General features: G+C 46.1%; 1 protein-coding gene across 3 annotated transcripts; it reads right to left on the reverse strand.

Annotated features, from left to right (window-relative positions):
• Positions 1-27,463, reverse strand: Tmem50b (transmembrane protein 50B). Of its 3 annotated transcripts, none has more exons than XM_028756416.1 (8): positions 27,351-27,426; positions 22,565-22,699; positions 13,823-13,962; positions 10,564-10,676; positions 8,507-8,574; positions 6,638-6,730; positions 4,071-4,128; positions 1-1,682 (listed from the first exon to the last, which is right to left on the reverse strand). In XM_028756416.1, the coding sequence occupies exons 3-8, from the start codon at positions 13,919-13,921 to the stop codon at positions 1,637-1,639; spliced, it is 477 nt and encodes a 158-aa protein (XP_028612249.1). In that variant the 5' UTR covers positions 13,922-13,962; positions 22,565-22,699; positions 27,351-27,426; the 3' UTR covers positions 1-1,636. The 3 variants fall into 3 exon arrangements, with proteins under 3 accessions (XP_028612249.1, XP_028612250.1, XP_028612248.1); XM_028756417.1 differs by having other exon boundaries at positions 22,565-22,702; positions 27,351-27,386; XM_028756415.1 differs by lacking the exon at positions 22,565-22,699 and having other exon boundaries at positions 27,351-27,463.

The following is a 27,463-nucleotide window of genomic DNA, read 5'->3' on the forward strand; positions in this document are numbered from 1 at the left end:
TTGAGCTTGAGCAACAGTGAGACCTTTATTACAAGAACCATGTGCATTTTATCTGATTACCAAGAATTCTACTGTCTCATAATATCTATGAGAGGAGACTAACTTCATCTCTCTTGTTTAATGAAACGACAGAGAAAATCAACAGATTTGCTCACAATTAAAACATTTTAATGAATAGAGAAGAAGCCACCGCCATTTTCAGTCGGTCGTCAGGGCTGCCCTTCATAGACCTCCCATTACCATGCTGTGTAGAGTGTCCTCTCCTTGTTTATGAGTGCTTCTTGGACAGTGGAGGATGGACAGAGCCGGGTTGTATGGGTCACTTCCCCCAGCACACCTAACTGCAGCATGTGTGAGAGGGAGTATTTATTGCATTAGTTCTAAGAATGGAAACGTGTGGTTAGATTTATAGTTCACTGGAAGCAGGACAAGGATGGTGTTCTGAGGGACTGACAGGAAAGTAATGACGTAAGATGCATGAGAAGGAAGCGCAGCGATCAGCAGCCGCTTCACACGCTGTGCTTGGTGGGGCCTCTTAGAGAGGCCAGCTAGGTGAGGCCTGCATCAGAAGGTGCATTACTACCATCCTTACTGCTGTCTTACAGCAAAAGGTCTTATAAAAATCCTCTGGGGTTAAAAGTGCAACACAAAGTCTTGACCTAAGGGAAAGGCCCACAGATACACATGGGGCAAGCGCAGTACTAAACCACAGGAAGGAGCATCTGGCGTGGAGTGTGAACTTTCAGTACAGGAGACTTCTACCGTGCAGCAGCTGGTCACCCAGAGCCTGAGAGCAACGCAGGAGTCAAAAGCAAAGTGAATAAAGCATCTGACCTTTGGGAGGTCACGGTGCCCTTCGGGAAGAGATCTTTAGCTAGTTATTCTACTTGTGCCATGTGTCTAAACTAAGTCTGCTGCGGGGTCCCCTGCTGTGTGTAACGCTGGTGGCAAGCGGTCCACAACAACCCGGGCATCAAAGCTGCTCGGTAACACGGGAAGCACATGGCTCAGCTGCCTACCATCTTTTTACAAAATGGACTTTATCTCTGTGGATCCCTTCTCAAACAAAAGCCAAGTTAGAGGCGTTCTCTGTAAAGGGGGCTTTCAAACTAGTCCTTAGGGCATTTAAAAAAAATCTTCATATAAAAAGTCCAGCTCTTTAATACATATGCACAAACATTTTTACCTTAAAAAAAAAAATCTCATTCCTAAGCCAAAATGAATTATACCTGGCAGAAATGCCTTCGTTAACACCTCAAGGCCTCTGGAGACATGGAGCTGTATAGTTTGCACATTTTCAAACATCAGAGATACCAAGACAGAGTATTTACCTCTAAACACCAAGACAATATAACCCTGGCTCGGGATCCATGCCCGCCTTAGTCTTGAGGGTAAAAACCTGACATTCAGCATCAGGTATATGTAGTGATGTATTATGTACATATTAACTTGTCTAGTTGATGAAAAACCAAGACAGACATTTTGCAAAAGCAATTCAAAACTTAGGGCACAAAACTATGAAGAAATAAAGCCCTGAGCACACAATGTGCTCCATTTGGCAATATGTAAATTATACGAGTGATGAAAGGAGCTAGGCATGGAACGCGACAAGAGGACGGCACGGGGTGCGGTGATCTCAGGCCCAGAGCTCTTCAGTTCTTCCAAATTTGTAGATCAGAGTGCTGGAAAGGGATGGATAAAGCCGTGAGATACAGGAACAAGCAGCACAGAGCTCACCTTCCACACGGCTCTAAAACTAAGTGCAAGCTCAGAGGTCTGCTGAGAAATGTGCTCCTTCTGTAAAGCAGACGCACGCCGATGTCTGGGGGAAGAACACCCATGTAAGGCCTAGACAGCCACTGACTAGGAAAGTGTGGGGGAAAGAGCTGCCTTGTGTGGGTGGTGAGCACAGGCCACTCTACAGCTTGAAGAGCACCTCCGCCTGTGCTATAGTCACAGAAACATCCCAGCACAGACCAGATGCAATTCTCTATTCTTAGTGATTACTGTAGGCTAGTGTAGGAATGCACCAGGCCTCTGGCTAAGTGCTGGGATATGGCTGAATGTAAATGAATAGATATGCTCCTTCTGGGACAGAGTCAAATGAGGAACATGACTGATGCTGTCAAAGTCCAACCACAGACTACGCTGTGAAGGAGTGGCGGGAGGTGTCTGTCCTAACAGAGCAGAAGGAGCTGATGCCCACCACCCCAGCACCTGGGAGGCAGAGGCAGGAGCACCAGGAATTCAGGGTCATCCTCAGCTATAGGCCAGCCTAGGATACATGAAACTTGGGTTCCAAAACACTATCAAAGCAGAATGCCAAAAACAACAACCCCAACAAAGTGCACGGAAAGCTAGCCCAGGCCTTAGATACAGGTATCAAGAAGGTTATAAATAGTCAGGGGTCTAAGGAGAGACAGAAAACACTAAAGACCTGAGCTGAACTAGGGCGGAAAATCCAGTGGGTGGAGTAAGCGGTCCTCCAGACACTGAGGAGGCCCAGCTCAGGCAGCCTCAGGACAGAACACTGGAACCACTCACACGGGACAGAGAGAAGAAGACAATGGAAAAGCAAAACACGAGAAGGGAGCCACGGAGCCATGGCAACTGTGACAAGCACATGTGAGAGCTGGGCACAATGGCTCCTCTGTTCCCAGCTGCTTAGGCTGAGGCAGGAGGATCACAGGAAGGATCACTGGAGTTTAAGGCCAGCCTAGGCAACACTGAAAGACCCTGTATTACTTGAGGGGTGGGGGGGATAGGAGAAAGAGGAGGGGAAGCAGAAGGTAGGAAGGGGGAAGAGGGCTAGGGGGAAGAGGAAGAAAAGAGGAGATGGAACAGAAAAGAAGGAGGGGAAGAGGAGGGGAGGAGAAAGGGGCGCGAAGAGGGGGAGGAGCAAGACCACACGGGGGCCAGGAGGCGGGGAGGGGGAAGGAAGCAGTGGTTATGGCCACCACCTAGGATTACTACAAATGTACTTGGAACCTAAGAAAGACAAAATGGACAGAAAAATAGTCAAAGAAATATTAATTTAAAAACCTCAATTTATGAAATCTATAAATCCTTATTTTTTAGTGCAATAAAGCAAGAACCATGAAGAAAACCACAGCACACATTGCCACATTGCTACGATGGTGGCCAGTTGCAAAGGTGCTCAGCATTGGGCTTCTCTGATTGGACAGAAAGATAATCCTGTACATGCACAGCTAAACCTGTCACACTGGCATGGGCAGATGTCACCTGGACAGGTACAGGTTTCCCGGTGAGAAGCTCTAAGAAGTTTCTTCTAAGAAATACTTTTAGTACAATGTTACTTTTACGCTTACTTTAAGTTGTCTAGAAAACTCAAGTCTCAGCAGGTTCTGCATACAGTGTTTCCCTTTTCTTGTTTGGAGACAGGTCTCACTTTGTAGCCTTGGCTATCCTGGAACTAGCTATGTAGAGCAGGCTGGCCTCCAACTCACAGATCACCTGTTCCCTTTCTTTCATGTGAGTGTGCATGGTTTTGTTAAGCAAAGCGCAGGCAGCAACACTCTGGACTTAATCTCCTGCTCTCCATTTACTTGCTGTGTCTTTCAGGAGCTCTGAGCTTGTCTCGCCTACAAACAGAAGAGCATGTGGTACTTATTTAAGTAGTAACGCCTACAAACAGAAGAGCACGTGGTACTTATTTAAGTAGTAACGGACTGAAAGGGGAAGAGAGACTGTCCAGATGACCGAGGTCTTGGCATATAGCAGGGCCCTGGCTAAAAGGTTCCCACTAATGTTCCATGGCCATGACACTCTTAGGATGCTGTTGACACTTCAATGAGAATGTTTTAGTGTAATGAGAAGTGAGGAGTCTTGAAGCTGGGAAGATGGTTCAGCAGTCAAGAGCTCTTGTTGTTCTTGTAGATAACCTAACACCACATGCAATTCCAGTTCCTGAGGAGCTGGCACACTCTTCAGGCCTCCTTGGGTACCACACCAGCATGCACACAGTACTATGTATACACACAGTCACTCGTGCATATTCATAGAATTAACCTTTTTAAAAATGTAAAAGGAAAGGAAATTAGACAACTTACCTAAAAAATATAAGAGCATTTTGAAAGAACACAGCTAGTCCAGGGTAAACATCAATATCTGCACACAAAGAGAGAAACAGATTAGAGGAGAGGAGTGAGGGAGGAAAGGAGGGGAGGGGAGGGGAGGGGAGGGGAGGGGAGGGGAGGGGAGGGGAAGCGTGGCAGAGGAGAGGGGCAGCACAGCCCGTGCTGTTCATAGCAAGGCTCTGTATGTCAGAACACAGGACATTTACCTCTAGGATGTCTACAATGAAACAAATAATTTCATTTCCTAAAACAAAAGATTACTTTTGCTCTAAATAAATGCCCGTGGACTCTGTCTAGCTCATGTGGCTAGGCCACAAAGGTGCTAGGACTGCACACCGTAGCTTCAGCTATGCAGAGGCTCGGCAGCAGGAACACTTCAGCCCAGGACAGAGTGGAAACAAGGCCAGCCTGGGAAACAGTGAGCCACGGTCTAAAAATAAACAAACAGTGCCAGCACAGAAAGAAAACTGGGGTTGGCTACATTGTTGACTATTTAAATCTGCTGACTCATATGTGACATCACACAAACCCTGAGTGACACAAAGGTCATGATCTCTTCCTGACTGAAGCAATCAGCTAAATATCCATAGGAAGATGGGAACTGTGTTCAACTTGCAACTACTGGTGTTAAAAACCAATGGCTATCATAAAGAAACTGGTTTACATTTCAGTCTTTTGAGAGCATAAAAACTAAACAGCAGGGGCTGGTGAGATGGCTCAGTGGTTAAGAGTACTGACTGCTCTTCCAGAGGTCATGAGTTCAAATCCCAGCAACCACATGGTGGCTCACAACCATCTGCAATGATATCTGATGCCCTCTTGTGGGGTGTCTGAAGACAGCTACAGTGTACTTATATAAATAAATAAATAGTTTAAAAAAAAAAAAAAACTAAACAGCAGGTTGGCTAGAGAGCTCCAAGTCTGAGCCAAGTTCTTGGTGCTGGATCCTAATTCTGTTACTGACTAAATGCACACATAACTTTGAGCAGGTAACAAAATCTCAGGGTCTTAACTTTCTCATCTGCAGAATGGGCATTCTACCAATGGACAACCCACAGGAGTGGGAATTAAGTGGGTGACTTTGTCTAACAGCTGCAACTGTACTTGGACCGTTACTTGATACCAGATGCATACACCTCATATAAGATGTTTGGGATCAGAACTCAGTTTTCAGATTTAGGGATACTTGCATATGCCAATATTGGGAGTGGGACCCAAGTGTGAACATGAAGTTCAGTTATGTTCCATATGTACCTTTACACACAGTTTGAAAGTGGTTTTATAGATGTTTTTAGTACGCCTGTTTGACTACATCCATCACAGGAGGTCAGGAGGTCAGGTTGACTTTGAGACTTGTGGTGTCAGATCAGAACTCAGGATATTTCCAATTTTGGAGCATTTTGGATTTCAAATCAGAATAGAGATGTTCAATGTATACGTAAATGGTAGCTGTTATTATAACAGTTCAAGAAGCTCTATGATGAAATTTGAAACATGTCAGAATCGGCCCTGAAATGGGAGAAAGCTCACTCTCTGAGTAGTGAAGCAGGCGGAATGGGCACCGCTGCTGAGACAACATGCGACAGGGTTGAGGCGCCTCCTGCTGTGCACTGTATTTTAAGATTAAGACACAAGGGCTGGAGAGATGGCTCAGTGGTTAAGAGCACTGACTGCTCTTCCAAAGGTCCTGAGTTCAATTCCCAGCAACCACATGGTGGCTCATAACCATCTGTAATGGGGTCTGATGCCCTCTTCTGGTGTGTCTGGAAACAGCTACAGTATACTCAAATAAATAAAATAAATCCTTAAAAAAAAAAATTTAAAAAAAAAAAAAAAAGATTAAGACACAAGAACTGAGCAGAGCCGGCACAAAGTTTCCCGATGCGGCACGGAAATGCTGTCGACGGTTTGTCTGTTTCTCAGATGAAATGAGCAAATCCATCACTTAGTGCTGTCTTTCTGAGTTCTTAGTCTGGAAACAAGCTAAAAACTGGCTGATGTTTTCCGGCACTCTAGCTAGCTCTGGCCCAGCAGCCCACAGCCAAATACACTTAATTCAAATCCACTCCTGCAATAATAAAATACTTTGAATACTTAGACTAAATGCAATCAAGAGACAGTGAGGCATGCATCCGTTTAGAGCTGCTTTCACTGTACACTAGTAAAGAAAAGCTTGATTTCTCAGTATTCTGGGGCTAAGAACTTTGAACCATGTACAAGGGAATGAATACAACAGACCTGTATTCTTTCTCACTTTCCCACTGTGGCCCCCAGTGGCTGACCTCTAGTTTAAGATCTCAGCTGCCTAAGGGAAGGCACTCAGGAACTGGTAATGGCCAGAGGGCCTGGATTGGTTAGGGGCTGTGATTTTCTAGAGTCAATCCACTCACAAAGACAGGCTCTATGAATTAGTGTGTCTTTATCCAGAGGAAGAACTTAACCTATTTCAATAATCACATTAATAGTAACTCCAAAGAGACCAGACAGAAGAAACCAAACATAAAGTCCACCTGTAACATAAAGGGGACACGCGCACTTACTTTGAGTAACGTATGCACCAAAAAGAATCCACATGGAGGCGATAAGTGACCCGAACATCAGCATGAAACCAATGAAGAGCCAGACCCGAGCACCTGTGTGAACAGCGGGCTTCCTTACAACCAGGCAGCACTACACGGAGCTCCGTGATGTCTTACAACCAGGCAGCACTACACGGAGCTCTGTGATGTCTTACAACCAGGCAGCACTACACGGAGCTCCATGATGTCTTACAACCAGACAGCACTACACAGAGCTCCGTGATGTCTTACAACCAGGCAGCACTACACGGAGCTCCGTGATGTCTTACAACCAGGCAGCATTAGAAGTGGCTGACTTATTGTGAATTCTGCATATTCCTGCTACAACACTTAACTGCATGAAGACTTAAAATACACACACGCATTTAAAGTGCACATGTGTGCACATGTGCATACATACACACACACACCAAAACAAAAAAGCTAAGAAGGGTTAGACAACATGGAAAGGAGAACAGTTAGCTCTTTACTGCTGGAGAAACTAATTCCTGAGCAAGTTAGGGAAATGACATTGACAACTGCCTCACTCGATCAGCTTATTAAACCATAACTGAAAGGATCGGATAGCTGATGTGTCAGGTGGCCATGGCCGCTCCTCAGACTCAGTGGCAGGCTTCTAGAGAACACAAGGCATTACACAGCAGCTACTCTAGAGAGTCAGATTGCTCTGCAGCCACAGGAAGCCAACCCCCACGCTCTTGACAGGTTCAGGGGCATACTGTCTCTTCAGCTAGGGCCATGACCTTTTAGAACCTCAGTGACAGTTATCTGGATGCTCAGGGAGATCCGATGTATTCTTAAAAAGTGGGAGTGATAGATAATTTTGACTGTCAGTTTGATGAGATTGAAAACCTCCCTTGCCGGGCAGTGGTGGCGCATGCCTTTAATCCCAGCACTTGGGAGGCAGAGGCAGGCGGATTTCTGAGTTCGAGGCCAGTCTGGTCTACAGAGTGAGTTCCAGGTCAACAAGGACTACACAGAGAAACCCTGTCTCAAAAAAACACAAAAACAACAACAACAAAAAAAATTAAATTAAAAAAAAGAAAACCTCCCTGGAACAGCATCTAGGCATGTCTGTAGGGATGTTTCTAGACTCAGATAACTGTGATGGGACCCTCACCCTGAGTCAGGATGGTACCTGTTCCAAATAAGATAGAGAAATCTGGTTGGGAGATGCTGTTGGCAAAGTCCTTGCTGCACAAGCCTGAGGACCAAATTCAGATCTCCAACACCTACATATTTATAAAAAGCAGTGCAGTATTTTACATCTGTACCCAGCACTGGCTGGGCGGAGACGGGCAAACCCCTGGAGCCTACTACCAGCCAAATCAATAAAGTCCAGACCAACGAGAGACCCTGTCTTAAGAAATTAAGGTGTGGCCGGGCGGTGGTGGCGCACGCCTTTAATCCCAGCACTCGGGAGGCAGAGGCAGGCGGATTTCTGAGTTCGAGGCCAGCCTGGTCTACAGAGTGAGTTCCAGGACAGCCCGGGCTATACAGAGAAACCCTGTCTCGAAAAACCAAAAAAAAAAAAAAAAAAAAAAAAAGAAATTAAGGTGTGTAGGGCTGGATATCAGCTGTTAAAAGCACTTGCTGCTCTTGCAGAGGACCTAGGTTCAGTTTCCAGGACCCCATGTCAGCTCACAGCTGTCCATACCCTCAGTTCCAGGGGATCTAACATCTTCTCCTGGCCTCCTTGGCACCAGGCATGGCACACAGTGCACCTGCATACGTGTGAGCAGAACACTCATACACATAAACTAGAGACTCCCAAGGAGGCTCTGGCTTTCTGGGGACTTGAGTGTCCCTATGTCGCCATCACGCTCTTACCAGTTCTTCCTAAGCAGCCACTTTCATAGCTGTCCCCTCGCACCTGCGCATTGGATACAGCATTGATCCTACAGACACAAAATCAGCCAATGAGCCTTCACGTCAGCACAAGATACATTTGCATATACAAGGTATTTGCATATCATTTGAAAGAGAAATAGACTGTTTCCTAAGTAGAGCTAAGGAGTTAACAGAAATTCTAGTGCACAGAAATATTACTCCTTTTGCTTTCCACTAAAGCATACCCAGAAACGCACCAGAGACTGAGACAGAGGCTAATCTTCCCATCCCCCTCTTTTCTTCCTTTTGAGACAGAGTCCTACTACCCAGCACTGTTATACAGACCAAGCTGGCTTACAATTCGGAGACCTACCCTCTGCTCTGCCTCCCAAATGCTGGGACTAAAGGCGTGAGCCACCACACCTAGCTTCTCATTTCTCTCCCTGTTTATACACGTGTATACAGATGAGTCTGTGTTATTTATCTCGTTGTAAAGTTTTTGTTATAATAATTAAACAGAGCTTCCAAGTGTGTTTGCATTCGTTTATGCACCCCTGACACACAGACACCATACACACACACACACACACACACAAATAAAAATAGAATCTAAAAAAAAAAAAAAATTAAACAGGTGGGGTTGGAGACGGCTCAATGGTTAAGAGCTGTCTGCTGCTGGGCAATGGTGGCGCACGCCTTTAATCCCAGCACTTGGAAGGCAGAGGCAGGCGGATTTCTGAGTTCGAAGCCAGCCTGGTCTACAGAGTGAGTTCCAGGACAGCCAGGGCTACATAGAGAAACCCTGTTGCGAAAAACTAAACAACAACAACAACAAAAAAGGAAAAAAAAAGAAAAGTTGTTTTTGTTTTTTTTTTAATTTTTGTGTGAGTGTGATCATGCATGCACGTCTGCATGTTTGTATATGGATGGATGTGTATTTGTGTCTTGGACATGTACCACTGAGTATGGACATGTGTGTGAATATGAATGTACATACATGCATGTGCGTGTGCACATTGTGTGTGTGTGTGTGTGTGTGTGTGTGTGTGTGTGTGTGTGTGTACCCTTCTGTTCCTGGGGCAATCAGAAAAGAACTTTGTGGAGTTGGCTCTCTCCCTCCACCTTTAAGTAGGTTCTGAAAATCAAACTCAGAGCTTCAGGCTTGTGCAGCAAGCCCCATCCCCTGCTGAGCCATCTTGCCTGCCTAAGATTCTTTCTTTTATATAACCAAGAATGAGTACAGAATTTAGTCACATCTTTCTACTAGCTGTAAGAGAATCATGTACCATTTCTCCTTGTACGTCAGAATTACATTTTTCCGTTCCAAAAGTTCCCCCATTTATTTATTTATTTATTTATTTATTTATTTATTTATTTATTTAGATAGTTAGTTGGTTAGTTTTGTCCGAATATGTGTACCACATGTGTGCCTGGTACCTGTGGAGGGCAGAAGAGGGCATCAGACAGTAGAGGGCCTCAGATTCCCTATAACTAGAGTTTCAGACCATTACGAGCTGCTTCTTGAGTGCTTAGGAACTTAATCGGGGGTCCTCTGTAGGAGCAGCCAATACCCTGAAGCACGGAGCCACTTCTTCCGCCCCATGACACATTTTCTTTCTCGGCAGCATTGACAAACAACAGCAAAAGTCAGCAGGACTCAGGTCCCACGGAGCAGGCCTGCTCTCCAGGTGCCCAGCTTTCCCCGGGACACTGGTACTCTTTCCCTGGAGCTCTGACTGTGCTGGACAGAGGGTGAGACTGTCACAGAGGAAGTCAGTCAGAGGCTCCATTTACCTTAATTACATCCCTTGACGGCTTGTCATGTATTCCAGTGCACAAAAAATTGGAAACCTTTTGTGGATGTCTTTTAACTTTTTTTGTTTTTAATCTTGCAGTCATAAAATTTATAAAAAAGACTTTTAATAAAAGGGAAACTTCATCATGTTAAAGAAGAATCCATCAATAAAGTTTAGAAATTGTTTTAAAAAAAAAAAAAATCAAAGGTTAAAGAGGACTATTTTTTAAAAAGGCAATGCTGAATTGAGAATCACACTTACATGAAGAAGGCCAGCGTGGAAAAGACACCGCACGTGTGGAAAGCATGGTTCAGCTGCTCAGGCTTAGGATACACCACCGCCGCATCAATCATAATCCACCAGCCTGTAAAAAACTGCAGCGCCCAAGGCAGCAGGATGAAACTCAGTATATGCTCCTCAATGGCCCACCAGCCCCCCACACCCGTACATCCCTCCCCCCTCCCCCACATAAATGAGACAAGGACTTCTGCTCCTGTGCTTTGGATGCTAAACTATAAAAACTTGAATTTTGGTTTCCCTGTTCTGTATAACTCATGATGTGAAACATCCTGTCAATCCGAGAAAGACTCAAATAAGGTGAGTTTACTTGCGGCTGGCTCAGTTCTTCCCTCCACCGTGCCATCGACCTGAGCAACAGCCTCCTTAATTACCAACGCTCCCTGCCTCCCCTGCAGCCCTTGTCTCTCTGAAGAGCCACACACACTGCTGCCCCACAGAGGATGCTCAGATGATCACTTACCAGGTGTCACAGTTCCCAGACTATAAAGGCCTGCAATTATTATAGCTTATGTAATTTAATAAAATACCCTGTAGCTACTGGACGGGAATATATAAAACATAAGTTTTCCCTGTCCACCAAGCTGACCACACCTAAACAGACAGGTGCTAAAAAATTAAGGACAGGATGTAAGAATCCTTTCCTAAAGTGACAGAAATAAGAGAACTATATAATCTTAATGTTTAGAGAGCCCAAAATTCATTTTAAATATATAGGAAAAGCCTCCAACCTCCTTTATTAAGAAAAATAACAGATAAACCTGGAAATTACTTAAAAAAGCAAAGTCACAGAGCAATCCCCTAGAGGGCTAGCCTGCCCAGGACACAGCTAATACAAGCAGAGCATGTACATGCATGAAGCCCGTGGTCTAATCCCTGGCATTGTATGAGCCAGGCAAAGTAGCACAAGGTAATCCTTGGCTACACAGTGAATTCAAAGCCAGCCCAGGATATATGAAATCCTCTGTGAAACAGAAAAAAGAAAAAGAACCAGCCAGATGGCTCAGCGGGTAAATATGCCTCTGGGCCTGACGACCTGAGCTCCACCTCAGGGATGCACTTGGTGGAAGGAGAGAACCTGTTCCCAAAGTAATCCTCTGGCCTACATGTGCCAAAGTGCACTCCCTCACACAAAAAAAAAAAAAAAAACACGTGATAAAAAAAGAGCTAAAGCAAAGAAAAAGGGAGAGGCGGCATGACGGCTCCTGGCTACTGTCCCTGTATGCAGGCTTGCCTACAGTTCAAGGCCACACTGGTCTTTGGACTGAATCCTACATAAGCCAGGGCTAGAATGTAACTGTTTCAAAGAAAGAAAAAGGAAAGGAGAAAGAAAAAAGAGAAGCCGGGCAGTGGTGGCGCACGCCTTTAGTCCCAGCACTTGGAAGGCAGAGGCAGGAGGATTTCTGAGTTTGAGGCCAGCCTGGTCTACAGAATGAGTTCCAGGACAGCCAGGACTACACAGAGAAACCCTGTCTTGAAAAACAAAAAAAAAAGAAAAAAAAAGAAAAAAGGAAAAAGAAAGAAAGAGAAAAAGAAAAAGAGGCCAGGTACTGTATGTTGTAATTTCAACATTTAGACAGTAGAGGCAGGAGGACATCATATTTCAGACCTGTCAGCTGGGTGGTGTGCACACCTTTTATCCCAGCATTTAGGTGGCAGAGACAGGTGAAGCTCTGTGAGTTCGAGGCTCGCCTGGTCTACAGAGTGAATTCCAGGACACCCAGGGTGACACAGAGAAACCCTGTCTCGATTAAAAAAAAAAAATAGAAAGTAACAAAAATTGAGACCAGCCTAGGCTACATGACAAGACCTTTTTCCAATGCAGGGGCAGGGGGTTACATAGTACAAAAATAGAAAAGATGAACCTTGTGTTTAAAATGCAGTGGAGGTGTTGCAGGAGTCTCTCTGGAATGAGCACTCTGACACCAGTGGGATGGGAGAGAGATGTCATGGGTGAATGGAAGCCAGGACAACAGAAAGGCCTCAGTCCCAGGTCCAGTCTGCATTCTCACTTTACACTCTAAAGCTACAAGGTGGGCAGGTGAGCACTCGAGGTTTTGGCTGGCAGTGGGTTGTCAGGGGCAACCACCTGTTTTTCAGCTGTCGTTCCAGGTCACTCTGTCCTAGGCAGCAAGTGAAGTCATGCTTGACAAACGGGCAGTACAAGCTAGCTTTAAGTAGATCACTGAATAAATCAATAAATCACTGTCTAGTGATTGGTCTTTTCTGCCTTAGAGGCAGGACAAAATGGCCACAGAACCCAAGACTGGTCAGGTCATGATTTACAAAACAACGAGAGCAGCAAACTAAAGTCAGTCGGGCAGGGTGGGCCCCGTCTGTAATCCAATGTTCACGAAGCAGAGGCAACATTGGGAGCTAAGCGGGTCACTCGACTACAGAAGACCTTGACCCAAAATAATTAAATGAAACAAAACCTTTGTGAAGCTAGATGACCAATTTGCTAGTGAGAGGTGTTGGTACAGCTAGTTTCTTTTATAGACTTAGTATTTTCCATAATAAAAAATGTTAAGTAAATCAAACAGAAAGAAGGGTAAACAAGCCCACTCTGTGGTTCACACCTGCAATCCTAGTCCTTAAGGCCAGCCTAGGATACTGAGGATAGTGAGCTTGGGGCTAGCCTGGGCTACATAAGACCCTGTCTTAAAACAAAACAGAAAAGTTTCTTCCACAAACTTCTTTACTGTGTCTCCAGTGCTGCTGTGGCTTCAGTTCTAACAGAGCCTGAGGTGTTACCACTGTCTACACAACCTTGTCTTCAGTGAGTCACAGTGCCTCTGAGTGACATCCAATTCTGAGGGAGGACCGTAAAGTACTTACAAGTATTGTTTCACTAAACTAAAAAGGTGGTGATAAGTGCTGCAACTGAAGGAAAGATCCCAAATTTAAGTATTCTCAAAATCTAGTAAACCCAGTGTGTGGGGCTGGGGTCAGGCTGGTAAAGTGCTCGCTTAGACCATATTAACCCCCAGCACTGCCCAAAACCAAACGCAGCATCAAATACCTGTAATCCCGAGAGGTAGAGACTAAGGTCAGGAAGTTCAAGACCACCCTGGACTACACAACACCCTACTCCTCAAAACAAATCGAACCCCCGCCAGGCTACGTAATAACATTACCTAGTCTCAACAGCAGTGAACAGTTCTGGAAGGCTGATCACCATTTAAGGACACTGGCATTAATTCGAAGACAAATCTCTCCTTACCAATATCCCTGCGACCACAGAGGCCACAGTGTTCCTGCGCTCACTCCAGTCAATGCACTCACACTCGGGCCATCGGAAGTTATCCAGGAAGCCTGCCATCTTTACTCTGTATGCATGGAGTTCTCATTAAACAATGTTTCCTAGAAAGCAATAGACAAAAAAAAAAAAAAAAAAAAAAAAAAAAAATCAGCCTAAACAAATGCTTTCTAAAAGCAATTTACTTTTATTTATGTGTATGTATGTACATGGGGGTGGGGGGTGCCCACAGATGTTAGAACACATATGATTCCTTGGAGCTGGAATTACAGTGGTCTGCCATCTGACATGGGTACTGGGAATCAAACTTGGGTCCTTTGGAAGAATAGTATAACCCCCTGACCACTGAGCCACCTCCCCAGCCCCAGGAAATGCTTTTAATTCCAACACTTGAGAGGTAGAAGCAGGAAGACTTCTAAGTTCCAGGCCAGCATGGTCTATACTGCAAAGTGTAGACCAGTCAGGGCTCCATAGTGAGACCCTGTCTCAAAATAAAATTAAATAAAATGTAATAAAACATTTTATTCCTTTCTTAGAGTTTTAATCCTGAATTGGCTTTAGTTCTTATCTACTATAGTTAGGAAAAACTACATTTAAAGAAGTGCCTATTGACAAGATGTCCAGGGCTACATACTGAGACCCTGTCTCAAAAACAAAACAGAAAATGGCAAACCAAAACCTACTGGTATGTAGGACTGTGATTGGACACCAGGGGGAGCTGCCGCTTTTTTAAACAGTCATTTTAGCACTCGCAGGAGGTAGGCAAGAGGTAGAGAACAGGCAAGAAGGGAGGAGAGCTTGCTTTGCTCATCACACCATAGAACGAAGTTCTCTGACACGCCTTTCACGCAGAGGAGAACCTGGAATGTGAGTGCTCTAGTCAGGACTATACTTTAATTTCTCCCACCTCTGGAATTTGACAAAATAAAGATTGGTCAGCCAAAATGGAGGAAGGACTACTCTGTAACTTCTAAGATTAGGTCTCAGTAAGCAATGCGGCTTCCACCTGGTTCTGTGGACACTAATGCCTAAGTCCTGAGTGAGCATAGAAAATCTCCAAAGCCACCATGCTGTGAGGACACCACAGTTGTAGCTGAGTTCCTGCTTACAGACGTGAGTAAAGACGCTTGTAGATGGAACATAGCATTGCCCTGTGCTTTGAGTTTTCCCAGGTAAGGTGCCAAACAGACGGGGGAGAGAAACATCGTTGGGGCTGGGCACTTGCAAAGTCTTTACCCCCAGAACCTACTAAGTAAAACAAAAGGCACTTGAAACCTCTAGATTTTGAGGTTAATCTATAGCAATAGCTTATGAAGGAGAGAAACAGTGGGAATGAAGAACTGTTGAGAGTGTAGCATACTAGCCCACAGGAGCACACACACTAGCCCATGGAGGTATGTGTACTAGCCCACAAGGGCACAGGCCTTTGATCCCAGTGCTCAGGAGACAGACACAGCCAGATTGCTGAGTTCAGTCAGGAGTCCATAGTAAGATCATCTCAAAACAACAACAAAAATAGATAGATAAATGGAAGAGAATAGCATACTATGCTAAAATAAAACCAGACTGTGCCCCAAGAAGACCATCATAACTTCTAAAAAGGACCAATAAAACAAAACAAAAACGCTTACTTTAAAACATCGAAGCTAGGGGGACTATGGCCACCTTCTCAATTTTGCGTTTAAACAAGACTTCAAGAAAAGAAAGATCTCTGTGCCAACAAGATAAGAGTAAAAGTTGTGAGTCTAAGACAACCCCCAGACTGGTTCTACACGGCCTTGGGCGGGCAGATCACACCTCAGATGACCCCAGACACCCAAGGGCCCCTGGCACCACCAAGAGGAGCAAGTAAGTGGTGGAGAGATGGAACAGGAGAAACAGAAGGATGTGAGCACAGTGAAGAGGGCCAAAGCTGGAGACTCGAGGGTAGTGAGGAACGGCCTGACGTGAGTAGGCGGCAATGCCACCTAAGGCCATGGTAGTTCTGGCCCTTGCTGCCAGTGAGAGCCATGTCTCTGTCTGTGGCCCTGCAGCAGCGGGAATCTGTTACCAACAAAAGCCAGATGGACATCCCTGGTCTGGACTGCCACCTGGAGCCATGTTGATATCTGAGGGCTGTGTAGAGCTGTTCCTACTACCCCTTGCCAGCTGTAGCACTCGTGAGAGCCAGCCCTGCACCTTGCCTGGGCAGCACAGTAGAGCTGACCCTGGTGACGAAGGTGAGGGTGAGCCAGCTGCCTCCACAGGAATGTGTGGGGCAGGGAGCTGGCTCAATCACTTGTCTACTGTGTGGTGGTGTGAGGGAGAGATACCTCCCTTCCCCATCCCCCTCACTACCTACAACAGGCAAGAGAGCTGGCCCTGCCCCTGACCAGCTGCAGCACTTGGGAGAGTAGACCCTGCACCTCGCCTGGGCCCTTTGGTGTAGACATGGGTGAGCTAGCCCTGACTTGTGCCCCTTGCCAGCTTCGGCACTGGGTGAGCTCTTGGGGCAGTTCTAGAGAGCTCAGCCTGGTAGCCTGGGTGTGGGAGACCTGGTGGGCTGATCAGTTCAGCTACTGCCCAGGCCCAGATCCAGGGCTTTGAGTTGGCCAACTCCAACATCTACCCCATCTGTGATATGCTGTAGCACGTGAAGGGGCCAGATGTACAGATCCAAAGCTGCAAGATCTCCATATAGGAGATTTACTGATATACATATAGGGAGGAGTGAATCCTATGAGGATCTAGTAATGAGACTGTAACAGAAGCCAGAGCCTCGAACCAGTCCAGTGACTCACTGCAGTGAATGGACATTTCGAGTAAAGCAGTGTGGACCAAAGGGTAGACTGTGGAGCATACTGTCACATGTCACAGCTTCCACAGGGAGACTTGTTTTTCTTTGGGGATGAGGTTGCAAGGATGGGATGGAGAATAAAAATGGATGGACGGGAGAGGAATGGGATTGGGGTGTACGGTGTGAAATCTACAACCAAAAAAGAGTTAAAAACAAACAAACAAACACTGAAGCTGGGTAGAAGTGGTGCATGCCTTTAGTCCTAGAAGTCAAGAAGCAAAGAAATATGGATCTCTGAGTTTGAGGCTGGCCAGCCAACTGTATGTAACCTTGAATTCCAGGGCAGCTAGGGCTACCGGGAAACCCTGTCTCAAAAACAAACAAAACCCCAAACACTGAATATTGCTTTTCCACAGTAGCAAGAACCTGAAGAAGCCTCAACTTTATGAGCAAGAAAACTCAATGAACGGGACTCACTTGTACAGAGCCCCACCCAATGGGATTTACTAGTTTGAGATTCCAGGTCAGCTGGAAACAGGTGGGAAATCTTGGGAAAGAGTAAGTCATGGGGATCATCCAAGCACCTCAGTGTAAACTGCCTTTCAAAACCTTGACTAACTCCTGAACGTCTGGTATGGAGATCCCACGAACGCCATCAGGGAAAACGGCTGCTGCTGAACAAACGGAAAAGACTCTAGCTGCCGCCCACTACATGGGAAACACTGGGGGTGGGGGGGGGCTCAGTTCCACCAAGTCAGAGGGGAGCAGTAAACCTGCTGGGACTTCCAGGCACACCCTAACAAAAGTACAAAACCTAGTCTCACAATACCAAGGTGACCAGCAGCCAGTGTCTTGTACCTGGTACACAGAGGGCAATATTACAATATTAGCACTTTGAGCAAGATATCCTGCAGATGTGTTATCAGATTGTCAGTAAAAGATTCAATATTAACCAGAGAAAAGCCAAATAGCATCAAGGGCACTACAGTGTGAGACAAGACCTGAAGGATACATGAGGTGAACTTCATTTCCCACAAAAGCTCATCATCAAATGCATTTCCCATAATGCCATTGGCTTAAGTCGTTCTAGAAGCAGAAACTGTGCAGTTATTTCCACATGCATGGGCCAGGCATGGGGTAGGACAGAAGGACATGGAGAGGATGACATTAAGGATAGAAGTGTACCAAAGATAAAGGAAACTGTGTCCAAACAAGGAAGAGCTCACTAGTGCCAAAGACAGAGGACAGTAGTGGAGAAAGGCGGCTAAAAGCTCAGTCCCTATACGAATCAGTACGGACCTCACTAAAGACTCTGGGTTTCACCGGCTGTAAAGGGGAAGCCAACTGAAGACCTCTCAGGAGAAAGGGCCTGGGACACCAAGACCCTGGAAGAACGGCAAGCATTTGGATGGGGAACTAGCACTCTCAACTGGAGGCTCAACCTCACCATCACCTGTAACATTTACCACCTGTAACTCCAGTTATAGAGGAGTGGGTCTGGCGTTTTCTCTGTCCCCAGACACCATGCACACACATGGCACACAGACGTATGCCCGCAAGTACTCATATATATAATAAAAATAAATAAGCCTTTACGATGTTTAAAATGTTATTTTCCCTGTGTGTGTATGTGCCCAAGGGAATGTATGCATGGTGCACATGAATGAAGAATTCTGCATAGGTACGAAGGGACCATCAGTTGCCCTGGAACTGGGATTTCAGGTAGGTGTGAGCCACTATGTGGGTCCTGGGACTCTTCTGTAAGAGTAGTAAGTGTTCTTAACCTCTAAGCCATCTTTCCTGGCCCCAAATAAACCTTAAAACAGAAACCCTTGTGAACAGTCAGCACTGCCCACAGTTACAGCTTACAGATCCTTGCTCTAAGCAACGGGAAGCCATAAAAGGTTTGCAAGTGACAGGGCCCAGTCTGTAACTTTGAAGTAATTCTGGTAGTGGCTGTATGGGGTGGGGGAGGAACGTAAAGCATCTGCATGATATTAAACAGAGAGAGAAGAGACAGATACTGAGGTCGCACTGGACAACCCAAGGAAAAGACTGTATAACGTACGTGTTTAAAATCATCGACAAGTAAGAACACTGTCAGGCTTCCTGGCTGAGCGTCCAGTAAGAGACCACTGGCCAAAACCGTGAGTGCTCATGGGGAGTTCGCAGAGAGTTAGTGTGAATGTGACAATAACTTCAGGATATGCAGGGGAAACACGGAAGACCACTGAAAGCAGCAGGTTAGAGAGGAGTCTGTCAGGGGCCTAGTGGGGCCTCAAGTGGAGATGCAGCCACACCTGGAAGAAACTGTAGTCACATGACAGATCCTCTATTTCCTGTCTTCCCTAGGTTACTGCTGCCCAGAGCAGGTGTGTTTTTACAATGGTATTAAATAGCACAACACCCGCCTGCCTTTAGAGCAGCGCTTCTCAACCTGTGGGTCTCCATCCCTGTGGGTGTCAAACAATCCTTTCACAGGGCTCACCTAAGACCATCTGAAAACACAGATATTTTATACTGCGATTCACAACAGTAGCAAAATTAGTTATGAAGTAACAATGAATGTCCTTTTATGATTGGGGGTCAGCACAACATGAGGAATATTAAAGGACTGAATCATAGAAAGATTGAGAACTATCAGATAATTACAAAATGCCTTTGGTGGGGAGGAGCATGGGAGTATGGGAGGGGCAAAGATCAGTAAAACTTACTCATCATTAGGGTGCTTCCGTGCTAGGCCAGAATCACTCAACATGTCTCAAATTTTAATTACTGTCTTGTTTGTTTCCTTTTACGAAACAGGGTCTCCTGTAGCCATGCCAGCCTCACATTCACTGTGTAGCAGAGGTTGGCCTTGGACGGATGAGCCTCCTACCTCAACCTCCCTAGCACTGCCTTGTCTGGACTCAGTGGGAGAGGATGACCCTAGCCTCGAAGACTTGAAGTAGCAGGGTGAGGCACATGGTAGGAGGAGAAGGGGGTGGGGGAATGAGGAAGGATTGTGAGAGATGGTGACCAGGATGGGGGGCCAGTGAATGGGATGTAAAGTGAATAAGTTAAAAAAAATGTTGGGGCTGGGGAGGGCACAATCAGTGAAATATCTTTCAAAGAAGTGTGAGTTCTTACAGTCAGATGCCCACCACCTGCGGTGACAGCCAGGTGTGACAGTCTGAGTCTGGAATCCTAACACTGGGAGGGAAGACAGTGGATCCGAAGCTCCCAGTTCAGTGAGAGACTGTCTCAAGACACAAGGGTGGAAAGTGATAAAGAGGAAGACAGTCAACATGAACCTCTACCATATACATAACACCACATACCACACACACACACTCACACACAGAGGCCCTGCCCCTCTGGCATGTTTCACCATTATAAAAAGGCCTTAGATTTCCATTCAATCAAGAGCCTAAGTGAGATATCTGTGTCCCTCCCTGTTCCGAGCAGGATGAGAAAGATGTCATGCAACCCATAGAGGAAATGCAATTATCTTAAATCACCAAAGAACTTAATTTTTGTGTTTGTGTTTTAGTGTTCTGTGGAAGGCAAAACATACAATGTGTTGAAATTCACAGTTGAGAAAGACATTTTCTGGCTGCTGTTTCATTACAAACAGTGTCTGCTGTATTACCTGGGCTTCCCAGGAATCCCTGGGCTCACACTCTCCTGCTGCTGCAGTTCCCAATAGCTGGGACACAAGGACATGGAGCTAGGGAAACTGAACAAGTGCCTGTCCTCTCATGAGCACGTCTACTACAACGAAGAAGAGATGACCTGGATACAGAACTGTTAACCAAAGAAGAAGCAGAACTTAAAATGTGGAAAGAAAAGAATGCTTGCTTAGGACAGAACACAGGCCTGAGCAAATGATCTTCTGACAAAGGAGGTTAGCATGGACCAGTGAGCCTGGTAGAAACCAGGTGCTACTCTTCAAGATGATGGACCCAGTGGTGGCGCATGCCTTCAACCCCAACACTTGGGAGGCTGAGGCAGCTGGATCTCTGTGAGTTCAAGGCCAGCCTGGTCTACAGAGTGAGTTCCAGGACAGCCAGGGCTACTCAGAGAAACCCTGTCTGGAAAAACAAAACAAAAGAAAATAAAAGAAAGTAACAAAAGAAAAGGAGCCAGAAGTTACCAGGACTACTACTTCCCCATCATATGCCTGGGTATAGCAGCTCTAAAACACACAAGCTGACATATTTACAGGTCAAGTGCCAATGTTAGCAACATACTAGAGCCAAGCAAAATAATAACAGGGGCTGGAGAGATGGCTCAATGGGGTAAGAATATGTATTGTTCTTGCAGAGAACCCAAGTTCAGTTCCCAGCACCCACAGCAGGTGGCTCACAACAGCCTGCTGTAACTCCAGCTCCAGGAGGTCCAGTGCCCTCTTCTGGACTCCATAGGTACTCCTTATGAGTGAACGTACACACACACACACACACACACACACACACACACACACACACACGAGATATATATATATACACACATATATACACATATATATGTGTGTATATATATATATGTACATATAATTAAAAATAACATAGATATTTTAAAAATTATTAGTAATACCAGCAACAAAATAGTTGGGTGTGGTCATGTCTGTAATCCCAGCACTTGAAAGGGTGAAGAGGGATTACTTCAGGTTTGTGGCCAACATGACCTGTAGAGTGAGTTCAAGTAAAGCCTGGGCTACAGAATAATATTCTGTTAATCTCAGAAAAAAGTAATAACATAGAAGTGGCAAATATTAACAGTGTTATTTTACTGTTCTTTCACTGTTTATGTATTTTTAAAAGACAAAGTTTAATTTTTTTTTTTTTTTTACAGAATGTATTTTATGTGTATAGGTGTTTTGTCTGCATGTCTATCTATAAACCTTATGTGTAACTGGTGCCCAAGGAAGCCAGAAGACAGGATTATGTGCTACAGGTGGTGGAAAGCAGGAGCCTGGCATTTCCACTGAGCTGGGCTCAGTACGGCACCCACACAGACAAGTTCATGTACCTGTTCCTGTCTTCCTGGACTGGCTATGGCTAGCAACAGTTTCAGCTTCAAGCCTCCGTGAGCTACAGTCTTCTGGAACATGAACTAGGGTAATGGCAACACTTCCCTCAGAAATGAAGACTGAGCCGGTGGCTCACTGGGAAAGTGCTTGCATGAGGACCTGAGTTTGGATCCCCAGAAACCACGTAAAATCGGGGTGCAGCTGGCCTGTAAGGCTTAGTGCTAGGGAGAGCAGAAACAGGTTATCTCAGTTACATTTCTATTGTTGTGATGGGACATCATGACCAAGGCAACTTATTTAAAAGGCATTTAATTTGGGGATTACAGTTGTGGAGGATTAGAGTCCACGATCATCTTGGTGAGAAGCATGACAGCAGGCAGGCAGGCATGGTGATGGGGCAGTAGCTGAGAGTTTACATCTGATCCAAAAGCATGGGGCAGAGAGAACTAACAATCACTCTCGCTGACAGGAAGGACAGAAGAGGAGATAAGCACAACAAAAGGGCATAACTGGAGCACCTGGGTAGTAACTAAAGAAAGGCCAAGGCCAGGCTGGTGGGAAAGCTGCGGCCCAGCAGGAAAAAGCAGGGCACATTAGAAACGTGATGGCATGTGGTCCCTCTACTCTTCCTGCTGCCAGCACCTGTGACTTCTGGGCTGGGAAAATCTGCTGACTTTGTTTCTGATTTCTTTCTTCCTTTTTTTTTTTTTTTTCTTTTGGTTTTGGTTTTTCAAGACAGGGTTTCTCTGTGTAGCCCTGGCTGTCCTGGAACTCACTCTGTAGACCAGGCTAGCCTCGAACTCTTGAACTCAGAAATCTGCCTGCCTCTGCCTCCCAAGTGCTGGGATTAAAGGCGTGTGCCACCACCGCCCGGCTTTGCTTCTGATTTCTTATGTCCCAGACTAATAGTACCTACAGAATAGATGGTATAGGCATTCCAAGGACAACAGCATAAGAAACTGCATGCAGATGGAAAGTCTAGGCCTCTGTGTGGCTTGGGACACTGGTGGTTAGGCGTGCTTCCAAATGAGACAACTCTTCCTTGGGGAACCTGCTGGAAAAGAGGCAACGTAGGAAATCATAGGTATGGGGATTTCCACTAGCCTAATGGCCTGGAGCCATAAAACAGTTCAAGGGTCTCGTCCACACCTCAGAGACCGAAATCATTTTTTTAGCCCCTACTTTTATTCTAAGCACAGTCAAAGATTACTATGTCTATCAAGAATCTTTGAGCATGAAAGACATACAGAGAGGTAAAAAAACAAAACAAAACAAAACAAACAAACAAACAAACAAACAAAAAACCTAGCTCGGTACAACAAACCACACAGGAGGAGGGGGTGAAATCATTCCAAATCCAAGAGGAGCCAGAGAGATGGCTCAGCCACCATGCCCGACACCTCAACACCTGGCACCTGAGTTTGATCCTGGGACCTGCACACTAGGAGAAAACTGACTCCTGCAAATTGTCCTCTCTATGTGAGCACACAAGATCTGCTCCCCTCCACCTACCCCCCCCCAAATACATAAATAAAATGTATAAAAACATTTCAAAAAATTAATACTACACTTAGAAACACTGAGAATGGAGAATAGCCATTGGGAGCTAAAATCATCGCAGTGGATATTTTGTTTTACGTGCAGATCAGGTCCAGAGAGATGGCTCAGCAGCTCAGCAGCTGAAGGCACCGGCTGCACCCGAGCTTGACAGCTTGAGGTGATTCCTAGAACTGGGTAGAAAGAGTTTTCTCCCAAGTTGTTCCAAGACCTCCACACATGAATTGTGGCAATGCACATACCCACATACATATGCAAATAAATAAATATGGTTTGAAAAATGAAAATGAGATTCAGGAGGTGGTGGACCACGCCTTTAATCCTAACACTCAGGAAGCAGAGGCAGATAGATCGCTGAGTTCAAGGCAGCCTTGTCTACAGAGCTAGTTCCAGGGCAGCCAGGGCTACACAGAGAAACCCTGTCTTGAAAAACAAACAAACAAACAAACAAACAAACGCCACATCTAATCTCAGCCCTTCAGAGGCCAAGGCAGGAGAAGCCGAGGCTTGAGGACAGCTTAGGCTACATAGTATCCAAATACAAAAACTGAGAACTAAGAGTTAAGAAAACAAGATAGAGGCTGGGGAGACAGCTCAGGGGTCAAAGGTGTCAGCTGTCATACAGAGGACCAGGGCTTGATTCCCAGCACCCACAGAACCACTCACAACCATCTGTGACTGCGGTTCCAGGAGATCTGAACTCCTCTTCTGATCCTCACAGATACCACACACACAAACATGACACATGTATAAGAGCAGACAATTAAGGTGCCCTTCTATAATCCTTAGTACTGTGGAGAGTGCAGCAGGAGAGTCATAATTCCAAGTTAAGTACAGCCTGGACTTTAGGGCAAGTTTTAGGCTAACCTGGATTACAGAGCAGGATATGAGCAAAAACCAAACCAAACCAAAACAAAACAAAAATCAGCCAGGCATGATACTCCTGCTTGTAAAGTCAGCACTGGGGAGAATCACACAGAAAGACAGTTTTGGATTTGGAGCAAGCCTGGGCTACAATGTAAAAAACTATCTCAAGCAAATAATGTGTGTGTGTGTGTGTGTGTGTGTATGTATGTGTGTGTGTGTATGTGTGTGCATGTATGGAGGGTGGATGTCAGGAAACAAAGGAAATTAGAAAACCAGAAGTAAATGTTCACATAAAAATGACAAGAGAGGTTACAGAGAAAATAACAAAATAATACTCCCAGGTTTCCTAGAGATGATACTTCTATATTGTTTGTATTCAAGGGGTTCAAATACCCAATGTCGGGGATGAAAACAGCCAGATGCCACATTAAACTCACAGAGAAGTGGAGCTTCTTGCTGACAGGTGGGGAAATGCCCAAAGGCCTGCAGAGTGCTCAACAGCAGCGCAGAAGCAGGTCAGAGTGGAGAGAAGCTGCAGAACCTCAAGAAAATCCATTAGCCAAAAACATCAACCAGCGTGAGGAAGAGAGAATCAAAGCAGGGCCTCATGGGCTTCCAAATGGTCGCCTCCCAGCAAAACCCAACAGCCTTGGAGTACCACTAGAGAGGGTAAACCCCTCAACCTAATGCGTGCTACAGGAGAGAGCCAACACAGGAAAGCTAAGTAAGCCAGCTGTGCCCTGAGGCAGAGGACGGCAGGCCAAATGGAAGCAGCACACAGTCCAGCTGCTCTGGCAGCCTTCAACCAGTGCAGAACGCCCTGGAACCTCGCCCAGATTCCTCTCTCCAATTGGCAGGGCTGGCTTCATCTTGAGCGTGTGCTGATGCCACTAGGCCCTTGCCTCACAGAGAGGTTTGACTTTGGTGGACCCTGGAGAATGCAGAGAAGCTGTGGGTGAACGAAGAGGCAGAAATGATTATATCTGCTGTCCTTCCAGCCCTTGGTATGGAACCCTCCAGATGCCCTGGCTAAGCCCAGCTTTGGTTCTTAGGGCTCTCTCCTACATGGTACAACCCCTGACTTCCTCACAAAGGGCAATCCAAGCCATGCCATTCAGTTCTCCTCTTCCTGGAAGCTATGGCAACCACACTGTTCTCTCTTTCCAGTCAAGTTTGAAATTAGGATATAAAACAGCAAAAACAAACACAAACCGGGTAGTTCTCTATTCTCCAGTAGTAAGGCTATTTAGACGTCATGTGGGTTCTGGAAAACTTGACCTTATTCTAACAGTTTACTTAACAAACAGTTCCCTATTGATAAAGATGAAGATATAGTTTATAACCTCCAAAGGTTTGGGCTGAACTGCAGAAATTAGTAAGGTAGGATTAGGATTTGTGTAGCTTAGTACAGAAAATGTATTCCAAATACTGTAATTTCTTTTCCTTGCCCCACAAGTAAAGAATGTGTATTCTTTACTGTGAGTCAAGTACCAACAAAACAACCAAAATGTCTGTCAATATGAGACCAAAACCAATTCTAGTACACCCACATAACGACATTACACAGCTTTTGAAATCGTGTAAGTGTGTTTCTGTGTGGACTGCATCTGAGCGCAGGTGTCCACAGAGGCCAAAGTCAGGGGATACCCTGGAGTATGAGTTTCAGGCTCCACTGTAGCTGTGAGGCTGGTGTGGGTTCAGTCAGGAAACTGAACCTGGGTCCTCTGTCAGAGCAGGGAGCACTCAGCCTCTGAGCATCTCTGCAGCCTTCTCAGCAGCTTTTTATTTTAATTAAAAAAAAAGATTAGTTCACATATACCAATGTAGAAATGTGTCTTCATTATCTGTTGCCAAATAACACTGTGTAATGACGGCCTCCTTAGGAGTAGAACTGGGGACATAGAGAGTGGAAAGTGAAGGAGAGAGAATTTTGAGGATCCCCTTGCTACCTTTTTTTTTCTGGTTTTTCAAGACAGGGTTTCACTGTGTAGGTAGTCCTGGAACCAGATCTGTAGAACAGGCTGGCCTCACCTGCCCGAGTGCTGGGATTAAAGGCATGCTGGAGGATTTCACTTTTATTTAATGTTTCTGTATTGTCTGAATGCTTTACTTGATAGCCTTCTTCAATGTTTATTATATTAAAAAGACAAATAAGGACTAAGCAAGATTGATTCTTTACTTCTGGATCCCAGAAGTGAATTTAGAAAACCAAAACCAAACAAAGCAGCAAAGGCTGTCTAGCTGATACAGGAAGAAAGGAGAGGTCTAAGGGTGTGTCTCCTGAAGAGGAAAAACTACATCCTCACCCTGCTCCAATTAAACTTGCTTTTTTGCAACACTGTTATGCAAACTAACCTCTGGGTTTCATTTTTAGGATCAGGAAGTCCTTGAACACCATGCTCGTTTAAGTGTTAAATTGCTTGGCTCTGCTCTTTGGAAGCCAGCCGTACACAGGTAGAGTAGACAAACGAGAAAGGGTGAGAAATCTGGGAATAAGCACCCCCTTGGAATTACCTAGAAATGGGATTTGTGGTACAAGTAGGGTGAAGAGTTGGAGAGAAGGATGCACGGGGTGGGGGTTGTTGTTGAGAGTGAGCATATCTACTCCAGCGAGAGGTTTGAATTCCCACGCCCCTCCTCCCATCGCACCAGCAAGGTGGAAGTGAGCCCAGCCCTCCGCCGCTGTGGTTGGAAAGGTCAAGTATCTACCCACCTTTCAGGCTCAAGTACCTTCCAGTGGTGAACTCGAAAACCAACTTACTGGCTAAAAACCAAAATGGCCTAGCCTATAAAGACCACGCTCTGCGCTACTTCTTTGAAAAAGCCACTCTCCACTTAGGATGAATTCCCAAAGACTTCCCTCCCTCTCCTCCCTGCGCTTGCAGGATGGAGGGGAAAGTCAAGGAAACACGGACAGATCCTGGCAACGGCTCCGAGCAAACGAGAGGGTCGCTCGTCCCCAGACGCTCGTGGGGCCTCGTTGGCCGCTGCGGCAGCGCCCCGCAGGACCTTCATCCCCTACCGGTCGCCTTGGGGACCTCCCCAGCCTCCGGACGAGATGCGCGGCGGAGCGGCCTGCCCCGGCGGAGCACGGGTCACGGCGACGTCAGGGCCACGGGCCGCCGAGAGAACGCGGGCGCAGGCCGGGCCCCGCGGGTTGCCCGCGCGCTCCTCGGCACCGACACAGGCGGCGTCACGGCACCTCAGGCCGCGGCGGGCCGGCGCCCCGCGCTCAATCGGCGGATCGCGGAAGCTCGAGACCTGCCAACCGCACTCACCCGGCTACCTGCGACGTCCACGCCGAGCACAGGCGGGAGCAGGGACGTCGAGGGCGCGCGTCGGCCCGGGCAGCTGCGACCCGCTCAACCTCAGCCCGGGAGCTGGGGGCCGG

Source organism: Grammomys surdaster, unplaced genomic scaffold (genome assembly GCF_004785775.1).
Source record: "Grammomys surdaster isolate TR1022 unplaced genomic scaffold, NIH_TR_1.0 126118, whole genome shotgun sequence".
NCBI classification, from domain to species: Eukaryota; Metazoa; Chordata; class Mammalia; order Rodentia; family Muridae; genus Grammomys; species Grammomys surdaster.

Bases quoted from the DNA above. Each gene is read 5' to 3' on its own strand.
- Tmem50b (XM_028756415.1), bottom strand. From the start codon at position 13,921: ATGGCAGGCTTCCTGGATAACTTCCGATGGCCCGAGTGTGAGTGCATT. The intron at 6,731-8,506 runs GTAAGAGCGTGA...CTGTTCACACAG, and splicing joins TGGCTGCTTAGGAAGAACTG to GTGCTCGGGTCTGGCTCTTC. The intron at 4,129-6,637 runs GTAAGTGCGCGT...CTTTGTGTGCAG, and splicing joins TGGTGCATACGTTACTCAAA to ATATTGATGTTTACCCTGGA.